Below are 22,144 nucleotides of genomic sequence, written 5' to 3' on the forward strand. Positions count from 1 at the left end.
CCACCTCGCGTCGAAAATTCTGCCGCGATCCAAGATGGCCGCAGTCTGAAGTGATCGGCAGTGGGCGCGAAGCGATGTGGCCGGGCGCGGCGGCAGTGCGGCGCGTCTCGGGGCCGGGCCGGCGCGGTCCGAGCCCGCGGCGGCGGTGGTGCCTCTGATGTGGACCGCGCCCGCCCGCCATGACCGCGACCTGGCGACCGTCGGCGAGGCTTGACGCTCAGCTGCGCGACCTGTCGCAGCGCTGGCGTCGCTGCCTCGCCTCTCTGCTCCTCTTCACAATCATCCTGACCAACAACTTCGGAGTCTCCAGCTCGGAGGCGGCGGCCAGCGCGCCCCGCGCGGTGCCGTCGGCTCCTGCCAGCATGACAGACGTCGCAGCCAAGCCCAGCCTAACCCAGTGCCTTTCCGCCAGTGGGGGTCGTTGCCAAAGTGAACAAACCTACAACGCGTCGCAGGAGTGCTCGTGGCTGCAGAAGATACGAGAACACCGGCTGGCTTATTGTTATAAAATCAATTTATGGCATTCGTTGAACAGCACCGTTCGTAAACTCTCCAGTTGTTTGGAGAACAGCTTTCGTGGGCATATAGACTACTTGGAGACGCTTGATAGGCAAGTGGGTATAATGTACACCAATTTTGAAAATATTATAGACCGACTCGACTGTGGAGACCGCTACTCCGTGATTTATAACTGCTCCCAGTGTAAGGTAAGCCAATGATGAACTTTGAGCATGTTTGTGTACATGGTCATGTTTCCTTTATAAATGTTTCTTGTTCCGAGTAAAATGGGAAAAAGGGCTGCTTATCGGGCACGGTGCCACTACCTCAGTGTCCTTTGCAGTCATTTCGTTCATGTTATCGCAGTGTTTTGTCTCTATACCATTGATTGCGTTACCTCGTTATTTGCTTCCAAGACCCGGTAATTCATTGTGAAAAGTTTGTCGTTCCGAATTTGGTTTTGCTTGCCCAATTTTGGTTTTAGGTGACGCGTCGTCGCAGCCCAAAGAAATCAATCAACTCTGAGACTTTCCAATCCAGTTTATACCCGCAAAACTGCCCATCCAACCTTTTTCTCCTCTTAATCCGGGACTAATCCCGCGGGGAAACGGCCGGATCGGAATGCATTTGTATCAAATTCACCCAACCCGGTGCGGCCGCCGGTCGTAAAACTCCCAAACGCCTCGTCCGCGTGTCAGACGGCCCCTCGCGCGCCGCCGTCCGACGGCCGTGGCGTCGCTTTGAGTGGCCCGAACCGATGACGACCGGGGAGCTGGCTGTTGCAATTTGTGCCCCGAGGTCGCGACGAGGCAGAGCGGCGCGCGGCCGGCCGCCAGGAGCCGCCGACGGGCAGAGCGGCTGGCGTTATTGATTGACGCGTCGCCCAGCCGGCCCGCGGGCGGTCACCGCACCGCCGGCGGCCGCCGCACCCCCGCGCTGCTGCACCCCCGCACGGCCGGCGGGCTCTGCCGCTGCACCCCGGCGCTGCCGCACCCCGCACCGCTGGCGGTCCCTGCCGCCGCACCCCCGCGCTGCTGCACCCCCGCACGGCCGGCAGCTCCTGCCGCTGCACCCCGGCGCTGCCGCACCCCGCACGCCGGCGGGCTCTGCCGCTGCACCCCGGCGCCGCCGCACCCCGCACCCTGGCGGTCCCTTTCCGCAGCACCCGCTCTCTGCTGCACCCCCGCACGGCCGGGCGGGCTATGCCGCTGTTTCACTCCGCGCTGCCGCACCCCGCACCGCTGGCGGTCCCTGCCGCCGCACCCCCGCGCTGCTGCACCCCCGCACGGCCGGCAGCTCCTGCCGCTGCACCCCGGCGCTGCCGCACCCCGCACCGCTGGCGGTCATTGCGCCACTGAATCCTCGCACTGCCGCACCCCTGCAGCGCAGGCAAGCTCTCCGCCGCGTCATTACACCGCCGACAGCCACTCTATTTATCCTACACCCCAAACTGCTGCATCCCGCAACTCTGGCTCTGCTGGCGTCCTCTCTGAAGGTTCTTACACTGCTACATCACCGCGGGCAGCTCCTCTTCCGCCAGCTCACCCTGCTTCACTCCGTACCGCGCTCTGGCACCCGACCAGGCGCACCCCACATGGTCGAATCCCTGCACCGCCACTGTCTTGTGGCCGCGACGGCTCGCTGCCTCGCTACTTTTTCGCAAGCTGCTATACCGTCTTGCTGCAACACATAAGAAATGTCTAACACGCGATACCTTAGGAGTCACTAATGTTTTTGACAGCGAAAATATTTTCGGTTTACGCTACGAAACTTTATAAAAGACGACCAGGCCTCTCGACGGATGGATGGGACCGTTCCCCCTCGGTTGCGACGGACTGTGAGTCGTTTAGATGATTTGAAGGGGATTGTGAGAGGATAGATGAGGAGAGAGAGAGAGAGGGAGGAGAGAAGAGAGAGAGAGGAGAGAGAGAGAGAGAGAGATAGAGAGAGAGAGGAGAGGAGAGAGAGAGAGAGGAGGAGGAGAGAGAGAGAGGAAGAGAGAGAGAGAGAGATAGAGAGAGGCGAGAGAGAGAGGAGAGGAGAGAGAGAGAGAGAGGGAGAGATAAGAGAAGGAGAGATAGAGAGAGAATATAATATAGTATATATTATATATAAAATATATATATATAATATATATATATATATGTATATATGCTATATATTTATTTATTCATATGTGTGTGTGTGTGTGTGTACATATGCTTTGTTTGCCGGACTTACCACCAGTGACCAAAAATCACCCAAATTGACATTTGAGCCTGTTAGCTACCCTGGCTTCATGCTTAGGTGCAAATTTTTCTGCATGATTATCTGTTCTTTCCTGCGTCAAACTGTGTTGGTCTCGTATCGGTTTCCACTTTTCTCTAACAACTCCCCATTTTTAGAAACGCTTCGTTTGTGACGTTACTTGAATGTGGTGGTGGTGGAGCGTTGTGGTGGTGTTGCAATGTCACAAGAAGGTCCCGCCAGATCAAAGGACAAAGGTCACCTTGCAAATGTCGTAATAATATTGCAGCACTTTTAAACTGCGATGCATTTTTGCTATGCTTCTTGTGTAATTGCGCGACTGGTGCGAATGGTTATGCCACAGGTTTAAACTTTCCCAAGGTGTGAGTGGCCAGGCTGGATGGTACAACATTCTCGCTTGGCTGACGTTAAGACAAATTCATCCTGCCCCGCTTGTAACCAGGGTTGGGTAATGCAATCATTTATTTGTGAGCCGCTCATCCATTTTCCGAAATCTCACCGACGCAACGTCTGTGTGAGAGCGGCTTCATTTCATCGCTGTAATAAAATGCTAACGATCAAATATATCCTTTCTATCCGTTGGCAGAGCGGCTGTGGCCGTACCATCGTTCTGCCGTCACCTTTTGCCTGGTGTTTATGTGCGTACAACAAATTTAAGCAAAAAAAAAAACAGCCACGGCTCGAAACTCGACAGTGACGAACTTTTTTTATTTCTTCTGGTTAAGCGGGTGCAACTGGATGGTCTCCGAAACAAAGGCTGGATGCAGGTTGATAAAAGGCCTAGAGAAAATAAACGACACATCCGGCTAACTCGAATCGCAGACATTTGGTGACAAATTGTCATAAGATTACAAACAACCCTGAAATATTAAGGATTTTGAATTTCTCAGATTCCACGCAGTTGCTCATACCGTTTTCTAGCCCAGATATATGTCCCGAGATGGACAAGCGTAGGCCAAATGACAACTTCGAATCCTCTGTCGGGCGATGGTCTGACATCGCAGCCAGGCCCGCTGGTTTTGTGCTGCGCGTGCTATAGACGACATGCCATGACATTGGGACGAAAACTTGTCCATAGACTGCGACAAAATAAAAATGGTCATTGGAAATTTGTACCTTTGTTACCTGAAACGTCGCCCTGCCTTCCAACGCACAAAGCACAACACGGGTCCGCTTAGCACTGTCCCCCCGGGGCCGCCACCGTACTAGCGCGTCAGACAGCCACGTAACCCCGCCGGCACGCCACCGTGGCGCTAAGCCGTCAGATGATCGCACACGCCAACCGCCCATTACACGGTTTTCCCATTTAATGCGGACCAGTTTTACGTACTGGAGCCTTCGTGTCTCCTGAACTTGAACAGTGGTTTTCTGCCAAGAGGATGGACTGGAGGTGTCCTGTGTGTGTGGTCTCCCTCCGTGGGTTTTGAAAGGTTGCACCACTCACCACACAATCACACCACCTCGCCGTCGTAGCACCATACCCAAGGGCGGTGGTACTAGCTGAGAAAGAGTTCGGAGGGGTATTAGGTCCATGTCTTCCATGCCACACCAGGGGCGTCATGTGAAGATTCAAAGTCGTCAAACTTCGACTATTTCGCCGTTTTTGGTCACTTCTCGCAGCGTGGAAGTACAACCGGAGATTCCATAGCTGATGTAGTGTAACAAAACGACCATAATTGGCTGGAGCGTGATGTACGTGATCAAAGCTTTCACTCTGGTGCTTTCAAATTGCATCAAATGAAGAGCTTGTTAGGTCGACTTAAACGTTGTCAGGTTGTGTTTTTGCGGTCTTCACGTGGCGTTTCGCATGTCCGCGGAGGCCGCAGAACTAGCTGATGTCAGAAATATCACCACTTTTGTGTTTACTGTGAGTGGTCTTAGGTGACCTGAGGTCACTCCATGACATGTTTTAACCTCTTTGACGTTAACTTGATGATCTCGTCCTTACAGTTGCCTACAGACCGATTAAATCATTGCTCCTCGAAAAATCTCAGACCTCTTAAGGAATGGTTGAAGGTCACAAGTTACTTCGGAAATTTTCGAAGCTTGTGCTTGCATGAATGTGGTCTTTGGTGACGCTCACAGTGTTAATATTAACACTGCAGAGTTATTGGCTCAAGATTATGGGTGGTTTGAGCTAAGCTGCCGTGGATTTATGGTTAAGCTCGGTGTGGTCTCAGCCTCAAGTCACTTTTGCAAGTGCTGTGAGCATGGAAAATGTTCAATGTATGACCGTTTTGGGCCTTCAAATCTGCTTTATATGAAACTTGTTCAAATTCGTGGTAGAAAATGCGTCGCAGAGCACCGACTTTTCATATTTCCGGCTCATCTTTTGAAGCGCGACCATCAACCATCGATATGATATGTGGGGATCGAGGAAGCTGAAAGCTGTTGACCGCGCGTACCAAGGTTCCACACTCAGCTAGCCAAAATCGCATTTTGGTAAGTTGAGTGGCCCGAGAGGTGACTGAAAAACCGGAATGGGGCTTCAGCCAGACCTGTCGACTATTTTGGACGGAGGGTGGAGGCATTGGACGAGATCTTCTAATTGGTATTTTTTTGTAGAGTTAAAAAGTCAGCTTAACCCCTCCATGACTTTTCAACAGCAATAGGACCTAAACATCTAATGCATTGACACTTCATTGACGCTGTCATGTGGAGGTAGCACTATGCTGTACTTGTTTTTCACTTTGACCGTGTTAAGCCCAAAACTCTGCCGTGTTGCTTCAGCGACAGGAGTAACTTGCCATAAAAGGAAGAGAAAGATCACAAATAAATGTGGATAGCACACCGCACTTTTTTGCTCAACTATCACCAAACTACCTTTACGTGCCTTATCTCCTTAAAGGGACGCTCCTGGTTATACCACGCTCCACAACGCCGTCATGAAACCACATCGCTATATCACCAGACCGCCACGCAGCCAAGACATAATTAAAAACCGTCACTGAGACACACCGTCACATCCCGACACTGTTACACAACCACACCGTCTCACGTTACCACAAATTCAGTCAAATCGTTGCGTTATCACATCGTCAGACAACCACACCGTCACATCGCCAGACCGACCCACAATCTCGCCTTCATATCGCCAGACCATTCCACAATCTCACCGTCATATCTCCAGACCATCCTACAATCACACCGACGCACAACCATGCGTGGTGCCACCATACCGTCATGAGACCATATTTCGGCTCAACCGAACCGTCGCTTTCCGTCACGCAGCCGTGCCATCCCACCACCACACCACCAGATGAACACACCACACTTACTACCAAGAGATCACGGCGATATCAATAGCCGTGCGATGAACGCTTGCGATAGACCAGGAAATCGAGAGGTTATTCAAATGGAAAAAGGGTCACTAAAAACTATATTTTTTGTGGAGTAAGATCCAAGGGAACCCAAGGTCATGCCATTTTTTAGAACACAGTCAACAAATCGTCCCGTAACTGGTATTAAACGTATCCATTTTTGTAATTTGTTCCCCCATCACTATTTCTACTACCTGAGATGGCAATATTCCAGCGGAAATGGGCACGAGTACCGAAGCGAATGCACTGCCTGGATAGTCCTTAGAAAGCTCAGCTGGCAACTGGCCAACAAGAGTCAATCCAGGCCCAGGGCGGCCGTGCCGCAGCATTGTGTGGCACATAAGCCTCTCTGCAGTCCAGTATGACCGAAAGGGCGGAGGGAAAATTGTCCAGTGGACTGACCGGCGCTACGGGTGTGGTGGGTTCAGGAAACACGCAGCAAGCTTCGCTTAGCAATAACCCTGAACAGGAAGTCGCTCATGCAAGGTGTTCGGAACAAAGTGATGAAAACAGTTGTGTTACATCTGCGCCAAGGATTTCCAGCGTGCAGGAAACATTTCAAAACAATTTTCAGTCAGATGGCCTGCCTATGCCTGGGAAAAACGCTTTAAAGATCGTAAAACTTTGCCGACCCCGAGCATATTCAATCTGCTCTGGAGCAGTTGTTTCCTAAAGGAGACCATTGATGTCTTCGGAATGACTAGAAGCGAAATGGTGGTGGACAGTCATGTCATCCGGCCCTCTTTGCCCATTCCCGCTGCATCCCGCGTTTTGCAGCGCCCCTTGTATCCGGGGCGAGCTACATGCCCAGCCATAAGTGGGATTGAATGGAACGTTTCACATTTGAAGATATTGAAACGAGCATCATCTAATATAATGAAATAAGCTCGGTTGTGAATATTTGTACCCTTTCAAGTAAAAAAATTGCTCTAGACAAAAAGAAATGTATTAACTATGCTCCTCACCACGTCATTATATGATTGCATCATCGTGCCTTAAACAACATTGATTGAGTCAGTTGACGGCCGTTATATTTGGAAATCGTGGTCACTAACGCCAACTTTGAACTGCTCAACACAATCATGTTTTTCTTGGCCTTGATCGTCATGGTATAACCATTGGGAATGACAAGATTTGAATAATGCTGGTATGACGTCATGGATGCCTAGATGACCTTGAAAAAGTATACACGAAAAAGTCCGCACATGTTTGGGGGCGTGTAGCTCAGGATCTAGATGGGCTGAGGTGTTAAGGAGGACAGGGCTTTAAACTGCACCAGCTGATCTTCAAGACGGCTAATTCAGCTCAAACCCCCAAACAAATGTGGAACGCTCTCTGCAAGTGTTCCAGACCGGGTCCGAGCGCCCGTGCGCATCCTGGAGGCATGCGCGGGCCCAGTCCGGTGAGGGCTAGGTCTCGGCGGAGCATCCCCAAGTGCATATGGTCCCGACACGACACTATCGACTCTCCCTCGCGCCGAAATCCTGGCATTGTCATTAGTGGCCGAAAGGGCCCTTATCCAAACCAACATGATTTATGCCGTTTAAAAACAGGCACGCGTGGCCGTCACTTCCCACGGGAGAAAGGAAATGTTGGTTTGTTGGTATGTGTTAGAATTTTCCAAAGTCATGCGAACTTGAACCAAGTTCCTGCGAAAGGCTTATCATTTAGTGTACATCTCTTGACTCAGGGGATAAATAACCCCATTGCCCCTGCCCCGCTCAGGCCCTCTCTGAGTACGTCCCAGTCCAAAATTATTTATCAAACGGTGTACCAAGAACCGGAGGTCCCATAGAAAGCGAAGCAATATTTCCTTTAAATAGGCTGGCGCTGTATCAGCAAGAGCCGGCTTTTCCGTGGCGGTCAAATGTATGGCTACCAGCCTAGAAAAGTGCAAAGCTTGTTTTGTATCGGAACGGGTACCGGATTTAAAGATATTGATGCAAGCCTTCGCTTTCGGTTCCCGTTTATTATTATCACTGTCCCGGAGATCGAAAACACGTACCACGAGCACGCTGTCCTCCGGCGAATCCAGACGACTCTGCCGTTGCTGAATACGCTGCATCACACTCACAATCTCCCTCGAGAGGCACTTAATGCACACTCAGGGTTTTTGACTGCCATGCTTACGGGCAACCAACCTTTATTGACTCGATGCGCTGCTTCATGCGCAGACACCCGCGATACCAGCTTTGCATTCGCCCGACGCGTCCCGTCATGGTTAACGTGGTTAACGCAGACGCGTTAACCACTGCAGCTACCGGCACTCCACTCCCATTCGCCCGACGCAGACCGCGCGTAGTGCTCCTCCAGGCAAAGGGGCGCTGCGCATTGCGCTACCCAATCCGCGTCCGTTGGCTTGCCTTGATGACCACCCTTCCTGACCAGGCCCTGCTCACCTCAGGTGAGAAGGCTCCAGAGAACCGGGAGGTCATCATGTCACTGAACAGACAGGAAGCCCTGAAATCTCAGAAATCCATCGAGTCGAAACGGCTCTGACTTAATTTGATAACATAACTCGATATGCTTTAATAACTCAAATAAAGTTACTGAACTAAACTAAGTAAATTATATTCCGGCAAGTATTGTGGGCATAATGGATCATATTTCAATCTGAGCTGTTTGAAACACGCCGTCTTAAAATCATGGCGGCCATGACATGCCAGTAGAATTTAAATGTTGCAGATGATAATGCAACAAGTGCGAGGTTGTTTCTAAGTACAATAATATTGGGAAAGGGCGGCATTTTTCAAGATTTGTGCGCGTCTCCAGCTTGTATCAGGAATGTATCCTCCTCCCAGCTTCGCATTTCGTACATCTACCAGCAACATGAGGTAGGCGGCATTCGGTACTGCCGTGGTTTCGGCGCTTTGCTCGATGTCAAATATATTTTCATCTCCCCTTCCCATTGTCATGATCCTGCGACCACAACTGATCTAAAAAACACCTCGCACGCTCCTCGTAAGGCTTGCCATGTTAAAACGAAGCAAGCATCCCACTTATCTAACGTTTGCCCTCCACATTTTTGATGTTGCGTGCAAACAAAAGCATGGCGTGATTACTAAGCTTTCGTGCTAAAAATCGCCGGTCGAAACCCATCCAGCGGACTTTTAGATGTCGTCGAGGCCGACTTGTCATCAGTATAAGCACTTTGCTTACATGAACATTGTTATGTAAGTCCATCCAAGTGCAAGACCATCATTTTGAAACCGTTGCATTAACATTGAACCCGGCTCCGTACCCAACTATACTATATCTTTTAAAACAACCTTGCTGAATATTTTGTAAAGGTGACTTTGAGGTCAGAGTCATCACAGGGCAACACAAAACCTCACTAATCTGGAATCCACCTATGCAGTTTCCGATGTTTCCAGCAGTTCATTTTGCAAGCAGCCTTAACAGGAAGTCAGGCTGCTGGCTGCAGTCGGGGCTCGAAACGTCAAGCAGCTTGGCAGTTCGTGGAACGCTTGAATTTTTTATGAGAACAGTACAAAGTGGCAGGTAGCTCATGAACCGTGATGCATGTCACCATGTCTTATTCATGTGATAAAACACGTCTATGTATCGTGTGCAGAGGAGGCGCGGTCAGGAAAAGGCTGACGCGTGGCAACTGGCGTGTCCGGTGTCTATGAATGCGATAATTACACCTGTCCAGTTGCGGCCCTGCCTAGACTTGCATGTGTTTATTCTTATTCTAGTTGTTTTTTGCTGACTCAGGTTGTTTGAATCCACGGCCATAACATGTGCTACGGCGTTTGCATAAGCTCATATATCACAGTATTTTACTAGACGGTGGATAAAGCAGCCTGGATTTCACATCCTATCATAAGAATTTAGCAACAGGTAGCCATGCTTAGTTGTGTGTGAGTGGTCTTAAACTCAGCGAATGTCAGTGGTTGCATCACAACCTGGTCCAGAGGCAGATTTTAGGGTCAAAGTAAATCTGAGACATTTTGTTGTTTACTACAATAAAAACGTCTGGTGTTGGAACCTGACTGGCACACACGATCTACCCCCTTGAAATCTGTGAATTCCCCATGGATTTGACTCACTTGGAGGGCTAAGATTTGATTACACTGATTACAACAACCAGTTAAGTTCGCACAACTGCAGTATAACAAGACGCGTCAATGTCACGTGACACTTCTTTCACGTTCCCACCACGAAGTGACACGCCACCATTTCTATAGCACCTCGTCTCCCTGCACCGACATCTTCAGTAGACAAGTTTACTATCGCGCAGTGGACGTGACATTTCCCATCCTTATCCCCATCCCCATACCCATCCCCATCCCCATCCGACAATGTAATTTGAGTGGCCTCCATCAAAATTATGCTCTTTGTAGGAATGGCGTCAGGCTTCTGCTCACCTCCCAGCGAGGAATACAGCTTTGGTCCTGCTCGGACTCCCGCTATGTCGCGCTTGTCTTCAGTGTCGGTCTCTAACGGCAGACTTGTAAGCTCGGAGAGCACGTGTTGCCCGGGTCGCGTGTCGTCTAGGCGTTGAAACCTACCTTGCATAAGTACTAACTCTACATTTAAATAATCGTCAGGTTTTAGGCCTGTTTTGCATTGAAGAAAATCAAGGCGTAGACACAAGATCGTAGCTTTGCAAAATGTGATGGGTGGAGGACGGAGTAGTAGAAAATGAATAAATTTGTCGTTGAAATAGCCAACAAACGTATTTCTTTACGAATTTGGCTCACCTTCTTTTCAAAGTGAGAGTGCTAGAGCCCAAGTGATTGTTTGGAGCCAGAGCTCAAGTTAAGGAGGGGGGGGGGGGGGCTAGAGCCCAAGTGAAGGTGGCGGGGGGGGGGGGGCTTAGCCCAGGTCGGCGAAACTTAATTCCCCCTCCTTTCAAATGCAATAGGACACTATACAATTACGTAGACAAAGATGTGCAAAATGCGGCTTGTCTTATCGACAGACATTATTAGACAGAACCAAGCACATTTATGCGCACACATGTGAATCATGGATGGAATAATTGTTCGGACTATCGTTCTCGTCTTGTGTGATGGTTTGTACACAACGTTTTGGCCAGTTCATTCTTTCGAACAATTATTTCATCCGTGATACTAATGCCTTGTCTTAGTCCTCGCGTTAAACTGCATGTTAATCAGTGATGTCCACAAACAGTATTCACATCCATTTATTTTATGAAGATGCAGGTTTTCGAAGAACTTCTGTGACCGTGACTGAGAGGTGGCAGGAGCATCTATCAGATGGCTGTCAGGGCCGAACACCGATGGCGCGCTGACGCAAGCAGACAAAAAATCTCAAACGTTATGGCGTAATCTGCGATTGAGAGTCATCAGAGCTTGCACAATGATAAGGCTTTGGTGGTAGGCCAGTTGTGCCGTCTCTTCTTTGCTACCTAAGTCCAGGCATGTGGACTGGTGCTGTTACTCTTTCGATAGTAGACGAAAATGGTGCGTAACGCAGGACATACCTGCAAACCTATGAGTAATTGTGAAACGCACCGTGTGTGAAGTTGTGAGGCATACAGTCTATGTTCTTCGCCATGTTCTCTAGGTGAATGACAAGCAAATTATATGCAAAGATAATGGACCCGTTTTCAGTCCGCACGCCTACGCGTTGCAGTTGAGGAATGTGCATGCTCGCGGCTCGGTTTTATAAAACCAGGCTCTTGTTCACCCGTGAGGAAACCAACACCCTGTCCATCCGTTGGCACCATGCTAATGGATTTCTATGTCCGACGTGATGATTTGGTATGCGAACGCGGAAGTATTACTGATGGTGTGGAGACAAGATGGCTGCAAACGTGTGCTGACTGCAGCTAGCCTGACGAATAACGACTGAGCGACGCATGTTGTGTTTCCTGAGTTCCGGTACTGGCGCCGAGATCGCCCATGCAGTATTGGTTTATATTTCGAGCACTGCCCGATCCGTTTCCCTGGCCTCCGTCTGGGGAGGGACGGGCTGAAAACCTTCCAGTTAACTTGTTCCGACTTCAACGTTGTGTATGGCGTTGCATGTGGTGAATATGGTGTTACATGTAGAGGCGCACTCATAGGTCAAAATGTCCGCAATAATTTTGATCCGTGGATAGCTCCTGTTTCTTCCTGTATTTGACTGATATTTAAGCAAACGTCCAGCCGGTGGCCCTTGGATATTCCACGACAAATTATTCCCTTAAACTGTTTTGAATGCGTGAGACAGAAAGAGAGAAAGGAGCAGGAGCTCACTATTGCTTTCCCTGTGAGTAAATATTTTACAACGCGTTGCACGAGGGACTATAATTTCAGCTTCCTTTACTGCTTATACGTCCGTGGCTTTAACGTGAATAGCGTATAAGTAACGTAATAACGTACCTGATACATAACTGATGTACGCAGTACTCAGTTAATTAATGCTACCGCAAAAATGAAATGAAACAATTGATGGCAATTTATTACGAATGGAGGAAACATGAACGTGTTTTTGAAATCACACCGATGTTGCGAGTTGACGAGTTTTAGACAATTACATGGGCGGCGTGTGATGTTTTTGTACACTGCTCGACATTGCTGTCTGTGTGATGCATATTTGAATTTCAGACTACGTAATCGCTTGACATTTTAAAAATGCACGGTATGGTTCGCAAACGTACCAAACCGGTCTGGAAATTTTAACAATAACTAGATGGCTTGCACATTTTCCAGGAAGTCTCCACTTCGTAACCCATCTGATACCTCTGGCTGTCTAGCATGCACGCACACAAACAGGCCTGTACGTATATATATATATATATATATATATATATATATATATATATATATATAGCTTTCGCTCTGGTCCTTCGACAGACCACATTGTGCATTAAGCAGTTAATCCCGTGAATTCCCGTTCCCGACCGGTAGACGATCCGCCGTACAGCAAAGCCCTGCGGCACAGCCTAATAGCGCTGGAGTCTCGAAACGCAAAGCCGAGCAACACGTGGTGACGGTGATATTTAGACCTGGGACGCCGTGAAAGACAAGTCCTGAGTTGTACCAGCGGGTGGCCTACGCAACACCTCGACCTCGCCACCACTGGACCACTGCCCTGCTTGAGTTCAAATCCATCTGGATCCCAGGGTCACTGGATACCGAACTTGCCATGGCTGAGGCCCAAAATAGGTGCAAAGCCCGGTCCATGGCCAGAGCCGAAACCAGAGATAGAGCCACCACGCACGCCGCTGCCTGCTCACGCCCTGGGCGACGGGAGCTCCACGTGGTCGCGCCGAACTTCGAGCCAGTCGGTGGAAGTTTTACTTAACTTGGAGAAATGGCTCCAACTTCTTGAGCCTCTACTTAACAATATTGTACGATGGTTAGCCGTGGTGAATCGTCTGAAGATCTTAAGGCCGTGCTGATTCGGTGTCAGCAGGCTGATCTGAGCACGCTTCCTCGGACAGCATGGTCGAGGAAATCTGCATCCCGTTCGTTGGCATTGAAAAGCAACAGCATGACAAGGTTTTACAACATATTCTGGCACTTCATGACATATGCATGACATGCCAACCTTTCTTCCTGCTTGGTGTATCTCAGCGCCATTCTCGGGTCCCTGTGGCGTTACCGGCGCACTTCCGTCATTAACGAATGTGGGCCGCATGACATCCACGTAACTGCATGCTCACATAACGCAAACCGCGGAAAGCGATCGCCTAACCCACGGCTCAGATGCCTGCAACAGGTTCATTAATGTGTAATATAACACGGCACATCCGTGACTGGCTCCCGGGGGATTCTGTGCGGTCTGTGGCGCTTGCGGCAGTCGACATTTGTCTGTGTCGTTTCCAGTGCCAGTTTTTCATATTGGCCGCATGCTAACAGCACACCTCGCTCCGCACTTGAAGCTTCAAAACTCGCCTCACATTTGAAGAAAGATATTTGCATGGAGAGAATATGTCGGTGATCACTGGGATATAACCCGAACTGTGTGCAATTTGACCTTATGTCTACGACAGTCGCGTGGAAAGAGAAGTCCAAATGACTAAAAGCATCGATGTCCCTCAAATGCACGGCTTGTGGGAGAACCCTTGTCTATCTGTTGTTCTTAAGGGACATAATTTGTCTGAATTTGTCATCGGCAACATAGTCAATGCCTTTGACCTGTTTCTGGAATCACAGGAAAGTCTAAGCCTAAGCAATTAGCACGGGATTGAAATCCAATGTGATTGATTTTGGCATGAAGCGACACCTTCTGCAGGTGGGCTCGTCGTCAGCTCAAGAACTATTCCGTGCCCCGCAGAAAGATATGTGGGCTTTTCTGCAGCTGGTGAAGCCGGTAGTCGCAGAAATAATTCTACCTATCTGTAGCTTTGTGTTGAATTAGGACCAGGAGCTCAGCCAAGTGAGGGGCCCAGGGCTCGGACCCCTCTGAAGGATTGGATGCTTCGTGTTTCGCCATACAGGGCTCCAGAAAGAAAGTTAAAAATTGGCGTGATGCGTACTCACTGATGCTTTCCCACCGAGCTCCGGGCTCCCGAGCTCCCTCGATAAAATCCTGGCTGCGCCCCTGATTAAGGCATTTAGGTATTTTGACACAAAGTAAAAGTTCTTTTCACTTGAAAGCTCCTTTTCTTTTTCAGCGCGCCGTTGTCACCTTTATGCTTTGACTCATTGCCGTCCAGGAAGTCCTTGAGAAATATTGTTATAAGCATTTACCTCGTGAGCTGCAATGCGTAAGCATGAGGATGCTGGACAAGCTTTCTGTCCAGCATTTCTTCATCGTTTCTGCGGGGCTCAGGCCCTGTGGCACGCTCATGCAGTGGTGTGAGAGGATGTGGTGTGTCGCTGGCCTCAAGAAAGTTGAAGTTGTCGCCGCGGATTTGTGAGAACAGAATGTTTTAGAATGGAATAAAAGCGGAAAAATAACCTTCTAAGACTAATGGTACAGCGACGCTAATTTGACTAAAATTTGGTAAGCACGCTGTCATTGCTGGCATGCTGCATGTTTCACCTTCCACACATGTATGAGACACTCATGTGTTCCGATTTTCCGAGACGTAGGGTCGGGTTTCTTGGACATTATGCTGAGCTCAGAAAAATTGCCGATTTAGCTCGCTTTGCTTCTGTTACTTAGGTAATCTCAACAGGTTGTGGCAGTTCTGTTTCTAATTCTTTCTGATGAGGATAAACAAAAATTTGGAAATGCCAAAAAATAGAATGATTCTGGCACACATTTATTATCCAAATGCATCGATCATTTTTAATTACCTGCTTCAGAATTCTGACCAGATGCGTCAGATTGTGCTGAGGTACTGGTAAGTAGCGCAGTATGATTGTTCTCATATTTTTGGCTTGCTGACGACTCTCCCGCGAACTTTTTCGGGACTTGTTTTGGTCGCACAGACCAAGAGAATGTTTTTGAGGCAAACTATGAAGTGAGGCACTTTTTGAGATCCCGGGACCTAAGAGATGTCCGCACAAAATGGTCCTCGGTTGTCATACAGAAACATAGTTCATTAGCTGAACGTGGGCTCAGGGACATGTCCAAAGGCAGCTTGCTTGAATTTCAAACTAGTCCATAAATGTTATAACCGTTTAACACTTCTCTCCGTATAAGAACTGACATTAACTGTTTTGTTCGTAAAAAGGGAGCATAATATTTCAATGTTGCGCCTGAAACTTGTCAATCTAATAAGTGTGAACGGCATATAAGAGTCCAGGTGTTTATTGTTGATTTGCCACGACCGCTAGACGTGCAGGGAATTTTTAAAGGAAGACATAAGCCAACTAAACACAAAAGAACATATAAAAGCAAAGCAGGCCTTAAACGTATATAAGAATGCACGGAGCCATAAGATACTTTAATGGTGCAAAAAAGAGCTTACAGAGACAGAGATGGATGCAGGCGAATGAAACACGAGCTTTTTGTGGAGCGGGGATTTTAACCTCTTCGGTCATTAGTGAAGATTTCAGGGCTATGGGACGAAGGAGAATAGATGATGATGGGACAAATTTATATGGAGGCCCTTCCACCGAAACCAAGCCCGTGGAGGGATCTTTATGCGGGGCACGTGCTCAGCGCTCTGACGGGCCCTCGCCGGGGTTTTAATCCCACTCATGGCTGGTGCGTACAGCTTAACCCCGGACAAGTGGGGCGTCGCGAGGATGCAGAATAAAGCGAGAATAAGGAAGACGGGCGGGTGACACGGGCGCTGGCGCTAAACCCTGGCCTGTGTGGGCAGATGTGATGTCAGACACAAGATAGCAGCGAAGAGCTGACGTTCCGATCTGAAAAGTCTGACGCCGTTCAGTGACATTGCTTTGAGAAAGGGGCTGACTCGCACAGAGTTTACGAATATCCGCAGATTGTGCGCCGATTCGAGGCTGTGGAGAGGGCACAACTGCTCGCGGTCGAGTGGCGGGACGTGATTGTGCGCCTGGCATTCGCTGAACCCCTGAGGATGACGCACGGCACGGTGATACTCTACATTCGGCAGATGCCTGCGGATAATTAAGACGGCCGGAGGCCAGTTCGATAGAGGCTGGCTGATTGCCGAGGTTACTGAGGGGCTTAAGATCTGATGGAAGTCTCGTAGTGGCGGAGGTTCGAGAGGATTTTCCCCGGATCGTGCTATTAACTGAGAATTTCGGTCGGCCATGCTATGGTTGCAGATTTGGAGAAAGCATGGCTTAATGCTTGTGGGCTGCGGTTTGGTTTAACTTCACTTTGGTGTGATGTTTATCTAGGAAAAAGAAGTGCTTTAAACCGTCTAAAAATGTGCTTTCGAAATAGACAAGTTTCACAGCCCGAATGACCTAATGCGTGCCCTCCTTACCATCGTTCAATTTTTCGCTCTGTGTGGTGTGCATGCATCATGAGTTGTTTCGTTAAGGTGTGGCACCGCTTCAGTACTCTGAACATCGCTGCGCCTGCCTCAGGATAGACCAGAACAGGCGGTCACATCAGCTGAAAACTGAGCCAGACATCTCTGTTAGCAATTTTCATTGAAGTGACGCATCTACAGTTTGCGACTACAGTTTTTCGACTTTGCTTTGTCGGTGAGCGATTTATGTGGGCTCATTATTTTAGTCGCTTTTCTAAGGCGGTGTGACTCGTTGCTCTAGAGCGCTCTAGAACCCTGCTAACGCAATGTACATCATAAGTCTTCTTTTAAAAAAATAGTAATAACAAGGCTGAGAATGTCAACATCATTCGACAGACAATAACTGGATATCAGTCAGGTGGCTGATTTCGTTTTACTCCAGTGGGCTGAACAGAGACAGGCGTTATCGTCATGTGTTCAAGGCCTAAACCAAGTCAAATAGAGCCAGATTCGTCTGGACCATCTACACAGGGCTCTTATCATTGATCATGATCATCTTTCACATCCGACTAACAGGAATAATACACTCACCTTTGTACCCAGGAAATATTTTACAAATAGCTCTTCCAGCATGAACGAATCGGTATCGTTCCATCGGTAATTTCTTAAGCTGTGTGTCTTCCCAACTAGCCGTTCCACCTACTACTACTACAGCTACTCAACCACCGAGCTTACGGTCGCTGTAATCCAGTTTTCAGAGCATCAGACGCTGACAGATGAGTAGTGGGCCCATAAATAGGTGAGCAGCAATCGCGCTGTCCTGAAGGTCGCGATACGAAGATTGCACGTGAAAGCTCTGTTAACCTCTGGAGAAACAATAATACAATCATTCAGTCGTACGGGTGGTGGACCCGTGGCTGAAAAATGAAAGGCAAGTTAACCCATGAAAGCTTGTTGGAAGAATCGTGAGCACAATTTTATGAACGTAGTATCAGTCAGCGTAAAAAACGACCATGTGCATACTTCGGGTTCCGTTTTTTGAAACTAAAAATAGACTTCGAGATCATGCAAAGCTGTCAGGAAAATTATCTATCGAGTACAACATCATTTTGCCTTGGTCAAATGATAAGGTAAATGGTTTGAAAATTGAGAAATACTCTTCCTGAGTAGTTGGTAGGTTTCCTCTGGTATGAACAATAGATGCAGCCGATTGGGCCGCACGGTTCTGAATCCTAGCTTCCATTTGCGGACTGGTGTTGCAGGTACGACGTGTATTTGAGTTGAAAAGATAACATTTATTTCCCTTCAATTGGCGTTGAGTCAAGCTTAAGGGTTAGGCAGCAACTAAACAGTAACCTAAACTTAACTAAGCGGTTGAGCTGGCTACGCAATTCATAAGACGGTACGTGTGCCTACACAACTTTCATGGGGTTAATAAAGCTTGAATGTATTACATCACATTACATTGCATTACAGTTGTTGGAGTGATATTGCTCGTTGCAAAGCAAAATGAACTTGCGAATGTTGGCCGCAAAGTGTCAACTACTAAATGCTGAATGTTTGTGTTGGGCCTCGCTGCTCGATTCGAAAAATATCTTCCAGCGCTTTAAGTAAGATTCATCCGCTGCCAGCCTTCGCCCCCAGTGAAGCTTTAGGTTACTGGACGGAATATATCAAGATGCAAAAACGCAGTCGAGGAAAGTTGTTTTTCAAAGGCATCTCCAGTACTCACCCTTTATTGCCTTCTTCATGAGACTTCCATCGGATGGCGTTGCAGAGGCCTACCATCACTGGCCTTCTTCTGGGAGTTACATTTAGGGATGCGAAAACACGATATATTTAACGCCGTGTTAGGTGGAACGGAAAGACGGAACATCAATGCGTCTGTGTAGCCTGACCCCTGCCACTTTATTTTAACTCTATGACGATAGCTCGGCTCGGCTCCCAAAAACAATCCTTAAACGCCTGGAAATCCCACCACTCAATCGTTCGTCTGACTCCACACGCAATGTATGTCCTCCCGCGGGATTCGCTGTCTCATTCCGCTCTGCCCCCTTCCGTGGCGCTGACCGCGTCTCTGCGCCGTTGCAGGAGGCGTACCTGGACTGGTTGTGCTCCATGTACATCCCGTACCACAGCGAGGAGGGCCGCCTGCTCCGGCCTTGTCGCAGCCATTGCCAGCGCGTGCAGCGGGTGTGCCCGTTCTTCCTGCCGTCGGAGAGGTCCCCGGCCGGCACCCAGTACGCCGGCGAGCCAGCCTTCTTCTGCGACGGCAAGTCCGCCAGCCAGGGCGCCCGCACGAGCGAGCCGGGGTGTAGAAGTCGGAGCAGATAGGCCACAGATGGACAGTCTGCCAACCGGGCGGGCGGGCGGGGCGTTCATCAAGGGCGGACCCAGGCAGAGTGATCGAGGGGTTGTTCCGAACTTTTGGGGACGACCTTTGTACGTAAACACTTCATTTACACCATTGGCAGTCCGAGCTATCAAGGGAGGGGACCCATAGCCGCCGTATCTCCCCTGCCTGTGTCCGCTCCTGGTGTTCTGGGGTATTGTCAGACACCCAGGGTGGCGTCGTGTCGGACGGTTCCTCAGCCGTGACAGACAAGGTCAAAGCTCCAGGAGCATCGAAGACATGACAGACAACCCACAGCCAGATAGTACACCATCTGGGGACAGCGGGGTGGGGAAGAGGTCCAGGAGTACATAACAGGTAGTCCACCGACTACCACGGCCCTCCAGCCGGGTAGGTAGGATGGGGTAGGAAGGAATTCAGGGGACATGGGAGGCGTAACAAAGTCGACAGCTGTGCAGTGTACCAGCCGGGAAAGATGAGGATGAGAGATGAGGAGCAAAGAATGCGTGCAAAAAAGTCTGAAGAAGAACGTTTGACCAGTCGGGTTAGACGGGTGGGACGGCCAGAACCGTGAAAGACGTGACAGACGACCACTGACGTTTCACACAGTGGTGACGGATGGAGCCGAGGTTTTGGATCTCCGGAAATGTGGGTACTCAAGAGGAGACACGGCGAGAAAGTTTTCTTACAACCAGCATATACTAATTTCTATGACTTTTTATTAATTATTTTCAAAATGCCAAGTGATTGGCTGATTTCATAGCAGGATCCTCATTACTATTTCGCCGTTTTTGTGGTACCTTCGTTGTGTTTTCCTTTTTTGTTATGATCAATTCCTTGGGACTGGCGTTAATCGGCCTGCATCACAAGGCAACATCTGTCTATGCAAAGCTCGTGTGAGAAGTCCCTGTGATGGGCGTAAGCTAAGCTCTTTAATATCGCGTGTGATAACATCGTTTCAACTCAGCTGCCATCATCATTATCGCTATTGCTCCCAATGATAGCCCTGACACATTTATTGCTCATCTGTTACATGATATATCATATGACATGACACATGACATGATATATTATATTACATATATCATACGACACATCTATTCCTCCTAATGGTAGCCCCGAACGTAATGTTGACTCCCTGTGCCTCTGCCCTGCATAAACTAGTTTCTGCTGATGGAATGGGGTTTTGTTGTTACGGCCTATGGCACCGCGGTCAAGCCTGTTTGTCCGTCTCCGTATCAGTTCCGTCCCGGTGGCTGAATTGTCCGCCTGATGGCTCAGTTCGTTAGAGCGCGTACGTTCCCATCTACCCGCCCGTGACGGGGTGGGTTCCTTTTGCTTTAGACGCTCGCTATTTGCGCATGGCAGCCATGGCCTGCGGCCGGTAGCAGAGGCCGTGCTTAAGGACAGGTGAAGTTGGAAGGCAGGGTGGACCGCACTAAGCATTACGGCACGTCAGAATGTCGTTATCGAATTCTAGCATTGACCTGGAACTGCACGATTCGATGCTAGGGGTCAGGGCTCACACAACCAGTGCTGTTTAGACTGACCTATGATCCCAAAAATTAATCCATCCTGAGGGTTTGGATTAAATCTTTAGATGTCAGCAACCCATACAGTCCTCCTGGGCTCAACGTGCTACTAATTGTTGTCTTTTAGTAAAAAAGCAGAGAATCACAGCCCACACTCATCATTCGCATTACGTAATGCATTTAAAATGTAATCTACTTCGCTGTAGAATAGTGATTTGCAAAAGCAGTAAAAACAAACATTCAGGCATCAAACGGATACCGCTTCCGGCCGGCTGCCCAGGACCGGAAGTGGCACGGCTCCTGGAGCCACGTGTCCCACGTGTCCAGAGGCGGCAGTGACAGCGCTGTCGCTGTTACCTCCGGACACTGTGCAGGGCGCCGCCGATTCAGCCATCTGCGAGAAATTAGAAACGAGTTCATCGCTCGGCCCGACCCGCACGGCCGCTCGATCGATGTGGCAGGCCCACTCGAGTGGGGGCCGCTGCGAACGGGGCAGAGCTCGTCTCCCGCGAGAGGACCTACGGGCGTGGCGTCGTAGGTCCGCTGGGGCTCCACGGGAACGTTTCGTTGTAATGCTATACACCAGGAACAGGGTTATCTAGATGCCGGGCTGGATCCGGTTGGGCTTCGGTGGAGCTGCAGTTGACGTGTTGATTGACGTGAGGCTTATTGTTGTACGACATCATGCAGATTAAATGTACAGTGAAGCACCACCATGTTGTCTTTCTGTCCTGTGCTAGGCACTGGGCCTCTCCCCGTGGTCTTACATGGCCTGACCCGCCTCTGTTTGGCGCCCACAGACCCAAACATTCCCGACATCGTTCCGTTCACGACGGGCTCCCAGTACGGCGACGAGGGCTGCTGCTACGACTCGTGCTGCCTGGAGCCGGTGCAGCCCGAGTGTCGACCGGGCGACTGCCGCGCGCGCGCCGCCTGCCCCGACCGCCAGCCGACGCCGGGCGTCAGCTGGCGCCACACGTGGCCTCCTCCCGACTCGCACCGCCTCAGCGTCCTCCAGAGACACTCGCCGGCCGACAAGGTGCGAGTGAGAGCGGCGGCCGCGCACCGGCGGCGGCACGCGCGCCGCACGGAGGCCGGCCGCGCCGCCGGCCGGTCGCGCTCGGCCGCGTCGGCGCCGACGGCCTCGCCCGGCGGCGTCGTCGCCGCGCTGCTGGCCGCCGTCGCGTGGGCCGTGCCGGCCGCCGGCCGCCACAGAACCAGAACGAAAGGCTCACGCAGTAGTGTTACATAGCCGCGCGTGTACCGTAGAGGCTTCCAATTCGGGGGGTGCGGGCGCGCGAGTGCCGCCAGCTGCCGCGGCCGGGTGTTTGTATGCGAGGTGGCCTGCTGGCAGGCGGCGGGCCGGCCGTCGGACGTCGCGCGCGTGGGCGTCGCCGTGTTCGTGTCTGTTTTGTTGTTGCCTCTTTGGGCGTGT

The 22,144-nt window shown here is 50.0% G+C and overlaps 1 protein-coding gene across 1 annotated transcript; it reads left to right on the plus strand.

Moving 5' to 3' along the window:
• Positions 1 to 146: 146 nt before the first annotated feature.
• On the plus strand, positions 147 to 21,951 carry Mid1 (calcium-permeable channel component Mid1). Its single transcript, XM_037233784.1, has 4 exons — positions 147 to 707; positions 18,916 to 19,096; positions 21,510 to 21,760; positions 21,925 to 21,951. The coding sequence occupies exons 1-4, from the start codon at positions 180 to 182 to the stop codon at positions 21,949 to 21,951; spliced, it is 987 nt and encodes a 328-aa protein (XP_037089679.1). The 5' UTR covers positions 147 to 179.
• Positions 21,952 to 22,144: the final 193 nt, after the last annotated feature.

This window comes from Pollicipes pollicipes, unplaced genomic scaffold (assembly GCF_011947565.3).
Source record: "Pollicipes pollicipes isolate AB1234 unplaced genomic scaffold, Ppol_2.1 Scaffold_7231;HRSCAF=8579_pilon_pilon_pilon, whole genome shotgun sequence".
In the NCBI taxonomy this organism is placed as follows: Eukaryota; Metazoa; Arthropoda; class Thecostraca; order Pollicipedomorpha; family Pollicipedidae; genus Pollicipes; species Pollicipes pollicipes.

What these genes read in the sequence shown, in the direction of transcription:
- Mid1 (XM_037233784.1), top strand. Translation starts at nt 180, where the DNA reads ATGACCGCGACCTGGCGACCGTCGGCGAGGCTTGACGCTCAGCTGCGC. An exon ending in GCCAGCCTTCTTCTGCGACG is followed by an intron (nt 19,097 to 21,509) that starts GCAAGTCCGCCA and finishes TGGCGCCCACAG; the next exon opens with ACCCAAACATTCCCGACATC. An exon ending in CCGACAAGGTGCGAGTGAGA is followed by an intron (nt 21,761 to 21,924) that starts GCGGCGGCCGCG and finishes CGGCCGCCACAG; the next exon opens with AACCAGAACGAAAGGCTCAC.